The following is a 9,554-nucleotide window of genomic DNA, read 5'->3' as shown; positions in this document are numbered from 1 at the left end:
CCCCACAGAGGGCTTAGGAAGTCCAGAAGTATATTGTAGATGTGAAATATAATGGTGTTTATACAGCAAGCGCAGCAGCTGAGGTGGACATGACTTCTGCCTCAAACGGCCCTGGATGATTCTGTTTCATTAGGACTGGAGCAGTTTTTTTTTTTTAACTTTATTTTTCTTGGATATTTTATGTATTTACATTTCAAATGTTACTCCCTTCTTCCCTCTCCCATGGCCCCTCCCCCTCTCCCTGCTTCTATGAGGATGTGCCGACTCCCACCCACCCACTCCCATGGAATAGTTTTATATGTATAAAATAAATGCGACATCTTACCCACTCCCCTCAAGCCATCAAGGGCACCCTGAGTGGCAAGACTGTCCCCATGGATATTGGTTCACTCAGACACTCATGGACAGGTGTTTCCCTGAGCTGTGTGCCCAGCACTGCCTATGGGCAGGCAGGAGTTGAATTTATTCGTCAGAGTGTGGTGGCTAAGTGTGTAATCCTGGCCCTTGGGAGGCAGAAACAGGGAGATCGCTGTTTGGTTGAGCTTTGGATGCAGTGTGAGCCGCTGTCTCAAACAAAGTTTGTTTTGTGGTTGCTTTTATCTGGAAACTTATCCCCAAGAGTCTCCCAGGTCTGTAGGCTATCTATGGTGACGGCAGTGTCCCCAGCCCACCTCCATTCTCTGTGCACAGCGACTTCCTGCTGTCTCTACCTTCTGCTAGCTGGGACATGAGTTCCCTAAAGAATCTAAATTGAGTGGTGGGGAGTCTTTAGAATGCTGGCCTCTTACATTGATATCCAGGGTTTTGTCTGTCTGTCTGTTGTCTGTCTGTTTGTTTAGTCGATTTTGATCAGGATTTCCCATTTGCTTCTAAAAGCTTATGTGCTCCTGATTGGCGGGGCAGGCTCTGTGATCCAAGCCCTTGTAGTCAGACCATGAACGGAAGCTTCCAACCCTGGTGCCGCCATGATCCCTGCACCTGACATAGGTCCCCCTCACCAACACCCCTCTGATGATGGGTCTCAAGACCTGAGTGTTTTCATGCCTGTCTGGTCCCAAGCCGATGCTAGGCACCTGTCACTGTGACCTTTAGTGCACACCTATAAATTCTCAGCGCTCGAGGGTTGGACGGAGGAGGATCAGAAGTTCCGGGTCATCCCCTGATATCTGACCACTTTGGAGGCCAGTCTGAGCCCCATGAAACTAGGTATCAAACAAAGCTCAAAGGCTTTTCTGCTTTCTAACAATTTGCTTCTTCTTGTTCCAACCAATTAGCCATGGACTCCACTGGTCCAGGAGGCTTAAGGCGTCCTAATCGGCTGCACAAGTATCTCACACAGAGAGCCAGCTAAGACATGGCTGCCTCTTCAGTAACTGTAGCTCGGTGGGAAGTCTGCGGCTGTGCCACGTGCAGTTGGCGGGATCTTCGTGCACATTTGGGAGACAGAGGGATAGCATTCTTTTGGAGAGAAAGAGGGCCTGTAAAGTACTCTCTTGAAGGAAGAATGGCAGCCCCCCTAGTGTCTCCCTGCTCCTCTGCAAGAAGGCAGGTTGGGGAGACCCGGAAGTTGCTATCGGCATAGAAACAGGGAATTAAAGGACAGGCAGGGCAGGCCCTGGGCACAAGGCCTGGGGACTTGGGTTTCAGCTTGTACGTGTTAGTACATTCATCCAAGAGATTTTAGACCAAGAGAGTAACAGGAGGTGCTTTAGAAAGAGCCGAGACCGTGGGGGAGGGAGCTGAGGGAGAGGAAGGAAATGCCAAGGCCTCAAGCAGAGAGGAATTCTACCAATAGGAGGGTATGACTCAGGCTGCAACTGGAGGGTTTTCTTCTCCCCAGTGAGCCTCCTTGAGCATCAGGTAACCAGTGCCCTCATGGTCACCAGCCCAGGAGTGTCCCCTGCCTCTACTGTTGATTATTAAGATATGTTTTGCCTGAGATGTGCACTAGGGTGCTTTCTAGTGGCCTGGGCCGCGCCAACATGTGCTGCTCAGAGCCTGGTGACCAGGGACCGTACAAGCTTCACAAAAGCTTACTCTTTTTGGCCAGGGTTCATGAGGAATTAAAACAGGCCTGGAGCCACGGCTTCATGATAGAACAGCAGGAGAAAGGGGCCAGGTCAATCCCCAACACCAACCCTACCACCATAAAAAAAGGGGGAAGAAAACACAGAAAGGGCCTGGTTTAAGGCCAGCAGCAGCTGGCACATAAGGAAGGCCCAGAGCCATCGATCCCTGCAGGACAGAGTTGGCACAGGGCGGGGATAGAGGAAAGTCTTGCTTTCCTAGTGCCAAGAGATTGCACTTTGGGCTGAAGCAGTTACAGGACCTGCCTGTAAAATTCTAGTCTAGTCTCTGGCTGTCCACCGGCTGAGTTCTCCTCCAGCTTTCCTCTCCCTGATACTCTATTGCTTCCTATCTTTGTTCTACAGCAATTCTCCGATTGTTCCTCGGAGAAGCTCTCTGTCTTGGGATGGTGGCACAGGACCAACCACACTTAAACCACAGTCAGTAAATGACATAGTTTCTAAGTATTCCCTCCTGGACCTCAGTTTTAGAAACTGGTCATCTCCTAAGCCATGGGGCAACAAGGCAGGAAGTACCATTCACTGGCACAGTCCACCGTGCTAGCATCAGGGCACAGAGAGGGACTGTATGTGCACCTGTGAGTCTATGGGGCCTCTATGTGCACCTGTGAGTCTATGGGGACTATAGTGCACATGTGAGTCTATGGGGCCTCTATGGGGCCTCTATGTGCACCTGTGAGTCTATGGGGCCTCTATGTGCACCTGTGAATCTATGGGGCCTCTATGTGCACCTGTGAATCTATGGGGCCTCTATGTGCCCTCTATGTGCACCTGTGAGTCTATGGGGCCTCTATGTGCACCTGTGAGTCTATGGGGCCTCTATGTGCACCTGTGAGTCTATGGGGACTATAGTGCATATGTGAGTCTATGGGGACTATAGTGCATATGTGAGTCTATGGGGACTATAGTGCATATGTGAATCTCTTACCCTCTGCAGATAGGATCTCTCACTGGACACTGGGGCCAGCAAGCCCAAAGCATTCTCCCACAGCACAGGATACACTCACCTAGTTGCTCATGCCTTGCTTTTCTTTGGGCGCTGGAGATATGAACTCATGTTCCTATGCTCGGGCAGCAAGTGCTCTTAACTGCTGAGCCAAGTGCTGGAATATCTTGGCCACAAAGAAGAGATGAGGGTTAGAGAGACAGACCCACAAGTCCACTTGCCTTGAGAGCACCAAGACCTGAGTTTCATTGTCAGAACTCACATTTTAAAGAGCCGGGCCTGGCAGCAGGAACTTGGAATCCCAGAACTAGAGATCCCGGAGGCTCATTGACAAGCCTAGCCTATTAGGGCTATCTCTAGGTCAGTGAGAGACCCTAAGGGGGGAGAGAGAGAGAGAGAGAGAGAGAGAGAGAGAGAGAGAGAGGAGAGAGAGAAGAGAGAGAGAGAGAGAGAGAGAGGAGAGAGAGAGAGAGAGAGGAGAGAGAGAGAGAAAAAGAGAGAAGAAAGAGGAGAGAGAGAGAGGAGAGGAGAGAGAGAGAGAGAGAGAGAGAGAGAGAGAGAGAGAGAGAGAGAGAAAGAGAGAGAGAATGCAGGGAGAAAGAAACGGCACTAAAGTTTACTGTGGCCGTCGCACGCATACACAAAAAGTAAGAAGGAAGAGTGGTCCTCATCTGATCCTTTTGATCATCCAGAGGAAAAGCAAGACTGGCGGTGAATGGGAGAGATGGGGAGGGGGATGGAGGAGAAGGAAGGTGCCACTGCCACACAGTCTGGTGAGGATCGTGACACACTTCCAGAATGTTCAAGGGGATTTCCAAGGGAAGCACACACACACACACACGCACACACGCACACATGCACACATGCACACATACATACACAAGCACTCACACATGCACATACACACGTGCACACACACATGCACACACATACACATACATACATACATACATACATACACACACACACTTTTTGACTCAACAATTTGCTTCTGTGCATTTAATCTTACAAGTGTGTAAACAAGAAGCTTGTGACTGAAACCTTTGAAATACGGAAGCTTGGAAACAACCCAGGAGCCCTGTGGTTAGATAAATTGTCGTATGTGTCCATACAATAGAATTCCGTGTGGTAAAAAGAAACAAGGAAATGCTTTGTATGTTCTGCATCTCTCAAAACATGCTTACAAGAGGAAGAAAGGTAAAAAAGAAAAGACAAGGCGCTCTGGTTAGAGAGGCCTTACTATGTTCCGCTGTTTAAGAGGGGAAGTATCAAGGGTGTATAAACATTCGAATCTCCTGTGTGTACAGAAAGCGACTGAAATGACAAATAGAATGAATCACCATTGTAGAGAGGAGAGTTGATAACTGCACAGGCTCGGAGGTGGAGTTTTCACTTGGTACCAATGACAAGATTGACACTGGCTCTCACAAAGAGGCACAAGTTCACAAAGTCACCAACTTTAAGAAGTCACCAATCCTTTAAGAAGGATTCTTAACGTTTTCTTTCCCCTAGGAAAACACTGTGACCTATTTGAAGATGTGTCACATAGCCCGCATACAGTTCACTCTAAGAATGCTGTAACTTCCCCTGAGACCCAACTGAGGCAGCAAGATCTCTCCTTGCTCCCAGAGTCCTAGGTCTGGCAAGCCCTCCCTCCCACATACAGTGTCTTAAGAGAGCCACACTTTTTGTTCCTCCTCTGTGGGCTTCATGTCCATGAGAACACATCTTTTCAAGGCAATTTGAAAACTGTGTAATCATTTCCTATTAAAAAGACCCCATTTGAGTAGACTGTCAGAACATTTATTATTTTTATCTTTTGACAATTTCATAATACATATATATATATATAAAACCTTTTATTCTTATCGGAGCCATTCTAATTCAACTCAGTAGGTCTAAAATAATTTTTAAGACATGAAAGTAGAAAGATGACTAGACTGAGAGGGTCAGGGGTGTTAGAGCTAAAGAGAGGGCAGGGTGACAGCTAAAGAGAGGGTCAAGAGTGGGTGATGGGGGATAAGAGAATGCTGGGGTGAATATTATCCAAGTATACCACATATGAGTATGGAAATAACATTGTGAGACACATTTTATATAATTAAAATATCCTAATAAAAATCAACCTATAAAAAGCTGGGCTTAGTGTCTCATCCCTGTAACCTCAACACTTAGGACACCGAGGCAGAAGAATCTACAGGAGTTTAGGGCTATCTAGGTCTCCATCGTAAGATCCAGGCCAGCCTATCTCGAAATTCCAACAAAAATGTAAGACCTGTGCAAAGAGACTCTGGTACAAGGGAACAAGAGGAAGCTCCTTAGAGTTAAGAACACAGACACATTATCGATTCTTGCTTTAGCTTCATTTCTGTTGCTGTGAAAAGATATCCTGTGTGAAATAATTTAAGGGAGGAAAGGGTTTGTTTGGTTTTCAGGGCCGTTCCCAGTCAGTTATTGCTGGGAAATCACAGGCATGGTGAATCCTCCAGCTTAGCAATGAAGGCAATCCCCCCACGGCCAAGCCCACAGGCCAACCTGATCTAGACAATTCCTCAGTTAAGGCTGTCTCCTTGGGTGGTTTTGGGGTCTGGGAAGCTGGAAATGAAAAGCTAACACTCATTTACAAAATCTATTTTAGAGATTAAAAGTCACTTCAGCTTGAGCTCTCTTAGCACTCGGGCCAGGCATATGCTAGGGGGGTGTCCTGCACTGCTCTGTCCAGGACACCCAGTTGGGGTGACATGGGAATGAATAAACGTCGTACATAAGCTGTGATTGGGTGGGCTGTGCTCGCCCTGATGGGGACACCTACAGCATAACCCCAAAACTCAGCGTGCTTATTATATGTTGCAGAAGGGGAGGGGTTAGCTAGTCTAGCTGTGGGGACGGGGGACAGGCTCTGCAGGAGAGCAGTCTCAGACTGTCAACATCCCAGGAGAAGGTCGGTGCTCTCTGCACACACTGTCAACATTTATACTAGGACCAGAGGATTCTTGCCATTCCCATGGGTACGAGGCGCTGGGGCTCTTGACATGGCTGTGCTCCTGACAACAATACACGTCCATTCAGGACTTCATACTCCTCCCTCTCCACCAAAGAACTACAAATGCCCTCTTAAACACACACACACACACACACACACACACACACACACACACACACGGACCTTACTAAGTTACTCAAGCAGGCATCAAACTTGCAATCCTACCCCTGCCTCCCTTGTAGACGGGGTTACAGGGATGCATTCACCCCAAGGCAGGGGGGACTTGTAATTGCTGATAAAGTGCATCATAAACAGAATAGCAGGGCCTCCTCCTCTATCTTAAGGGAGAACCTCTAGGCTATATGGCGATATATGCAAGTTAGCACCTTGTTGCTGTTCATATTTCTGCTCTGTGGAATAGCTAGTGTGTCTCTCAGTCCTTTAGGCCAAGAAGTTCTGCCCTCAGCCCCAAGTGATGCATAAAAGAGGGGATAGGGAGCTGCCTCGCTGGTTATAAGTACTGACTGCTCTTACAGAGCTCTAAGAGTCAGTTCCCAGCACCTACATGGTGGCTCACAAGGTGGCCTCCAAGGACACTACATGCATGTGGTTTACATATACACCTGCAAGCAAGCACTCAAATGGAATAGATAATTTATTTTTAAAAACTATCTAATAGGAATAAACTAGCATGGTGGTTGGTACTGGACTAATTTTATTACTTTTTAAAATTATATTTGTGCGTGTGCATGTGTGTGCGTGCATACGTGTGTGTGTGTGTGTGTGTGTGTGTGTGTATGTGTGATTGTATATGTGTACTTGCATCTATGGGGTCAGAAAAAAGCTTGCTGGGGCTGGTTTTCTCCATGTTGATCACCATGTTGATCCCAGTGATTAACCTCAGGTTTATCCGCAAGTACTGTTACTTACTAAGCCCTCTTGCTGATCTAGGGTAGTTCTCGTTCTCTCTCTCTCTCTCTCTCTCTCTCTCTCTCTCTCTCTCTCTCTCTCTCTCTCTCTCTCTCCTTGTCCATCTCTTCTCTGTCTTAGGGACTCTCCTTCACATGAAGGAATGGGTGAGGAGCCCGGTGGCTAAGTGTCTCACTTCTCTTGGTTTGGGGAGGACCACAAGGCATCTAACCAGTATTTGGTCAAACAGACAGCTTTGCCTACAAGGCCACACTCTGTCGGGGTGTAGAAGGTTTGGGGTGTGGCAGTACCCCCTATATTCATTAAATATAGCCCAGTAGGGATATTCTTGATGGTTCAATGGATGAGAAGGACCAGAAGTGGGGGTTTTAAAGACTGCAAAACAGAACCTAGTGATCCAACTAAGAACCAGAATTACGGGGTTGGGGATTTAGCTCAGTGGTAGAGCGCTTGCCTAGCAAGCCCAAGGCCCTGGGTTCGGTCCCCAGCTCCAAAAAAAAAGAAAAAAAAAAAAGAGCCAGAATTACTCTGCAGAGAGATCTGGACTCGTGCTTGCAGGAAGTTTCTGAATTTTTTACATTGTTCCTTGGAGGGGGTCTAAGAGAAGCCAGAAGGTAGATACTGTAACAGCCTAACTCAGCCCCGTCCCCTCTGCTTGCCCCTTAAAGGTCTACTTCCGCAGGATGATGCTGTTTAAGAGAGGGAGGCTGCTGGCGTTCCTGTGTTCCCAGGTGATAGTTGTAGCTCTCTTCGTCCACATGTCCGGTCATAGACACTTGTTCCAGAGGGAGGAGTCCAGGAGGCCTGTGCACGTGCTGGTCCTGTCTTCCTGGCGCTCGGGGTCCTCTTTTGTGGGACAGCTTTTTGGGCAGCACCCGGATGTGTTCTACCTGATGGAGCCTGCCTGGCACGTGTGGATGACTTTCACCACCAGCACAGCCTGGAAGCTGCACATGGCCGTGCGGGATCTTCTGCGTTCCGTCTTCCTGTGTGACATGAGCGTCTTTGATTCCTACATGAACCCGGGCCCCCGAAAACAATCCAGCCTCTTCCAGTGGGAGCAAAGCCGGGCCCTGTGCTCTTCGCCTGTTTGCGACTTCTTCCCTGCTGACCAGATCAGCTCGCCCAAGCGTTGCAAGCCTCTCTGCAGTCAGCTGCCCTTTGATGTGGTGGAGAAGGCCTGCCGCTCTCACAACCACGTGGTACTCAAGGAGGTGCGTTTCCTCAGCCTGCAGGCCCTGTATCCACTGCTCACAGACCCTTCCCTCAACCTGCACATCGTGCACCTGGTCCGAGACCCCCGGGCTGTGTTCCGATCCCGGGAACACACCACAGCAGAACTCATGATTGACAGTCATATTGTGCTAGGGCAGAATTTGAAAATGATCAAGGAGGAAGACCAGCCCTATTATGCCATGAAGATCATCTGCAAAAGCCATGTGGACATAGTCAAGGCCATCCAAACCCTACCTGAAGTTCTGCAGCGGCACTACCTGCTCCTGAGGTATGAGGACCTGGTCCGGGCACCTCTAGCCCAGACTTCCAGACTGTATAAATTTGTGGGGTTGGACTTTTTGCCTCATCTCCAAACCTGGGTTCACAATGTCACCCGTGGCAAGGGCATGGGTCAGCATGCCTTCCACACAAATGCCAGGGATGCCCTCAATGTCTCCCAGGCATGGCGTTGGTCCTTACCTTATACAAAGGTTTCTCAGCTTCAAGATGACTGTGGTGAAGCTATGGATTTGCTGGGATACCTCCAGGTCAGATCCCAAGAAGAGCAAGGCAACCTGTCCCTGGATCTTCTGTCCTCTTCCCCTATCTTGGGGCAGGTCTTCCAAGAAGGTTAAGGAGGTCTGTCTGCACCCCTTGGTTCCAGCCTCAGTCGCCATTAAACACACGGAAACCTTAAGTAAGGTATGAACAAACTAAGTGCCCATTTATCCTCAGTCCCAAGCAGGGAGTCTCTTTTATACTCAGGTCTATACAGCCGAGCCTAAAAGGCCAAGAAACAATATCTTTCTGTCTTGAACATTCTTAGGAGCCTTGAGCAGCCCCTTCGGCCCTTCAAACAAGACTATGGTCTTTCTTGTCTCCTCAGCCTTCCTACCTGGGCATACCTCACAGACTACGGTCTGAAGGCCTATTGGACGCAGCAAGCAGCATCCATGGAGTGAGTCTGTAAACCTCCATGATCACAGCTTCCCAATAAGAAGGGGGAGAATAAAAGTCAGGGAGGGGTTGGGGATTTAGCTCAGTGGTAGAGTGCTTGCCTAGCAAGTGCAAGGCCCTGGGTTCAGTCCTCAGCTCCAGGAGGGAAAAAAAAAAAAAAAAGAACCATGGAAATGGGACTTTCACTGAAGAGTTCCCAGCAACTTCCACAGAGACATGAACCTCAAGGTTTCCAGAGAATTCAAGGAAACAGGAGTGGATGCTTACCTGAGAGTCTGTCCATTGCAGGAATCAGAAACAGGAAGCAGAGTCCCCAAACATCAGGGCCAGAGCTCAAGTTCAAGGTGTGTCAGGTACGGACAGCATCTCGTCTCAGTGTTTTCCTGCCATATGGGACTCTGACCTGTGGAACTGCCTCCCAGTGATATGAAAATTA

General features: G+C 48.6%; 1 protein-coding gene across 2 annotated transcripts in view; it reads left to right on the top strand.

The window, feature by feature from the left end:
• Positions 1-9,233, top strand: part of Chst4 (carbohydrate sulfotransferase 4) — an 11,163-nt gene extending 1,930 nt beyond the window's left edge. For both annotated transcript variants that reach the window (XM_032887920.1, XM_032887918.1), the window contains exon 2: positions 7,615-9,233. In XM_032887920.1, the coding sequence (XP_032743811.1) occupies positions 7,630-8,796 (1,167 nt within the window). In that variant the 5' untranslated portion in view covers positions 7,615-7,629 and the 3' untranslated portion in view covers positions 8,797-9,233. The remainder of the gene's footprint in view (positions 1-7,614) is intronic.
• The last annotated feature ends 321 nt before the right edge of the window (positions 9,234-9,554 follow it).

This window comes from Rattus rattus, chromosome 17 (assembly GCF_011064425.1).
Source record: "Rattus rattus isolate New Zealand chromosome 17, Rrattus_CSIRO_v1, whole genome shotgun sequence".
Classification (NCBI taxonomy): Eukaryota; Metazoa; Chordata; class Mammalia; order Rodentia; family Muridae; genus Rattus; species Rattus rattus.
The sequence above is the reverse complement of the archived record's forward strand: the minus strand, read 5'-3'. Positions and strand labels throughout refer to the sequence as shown.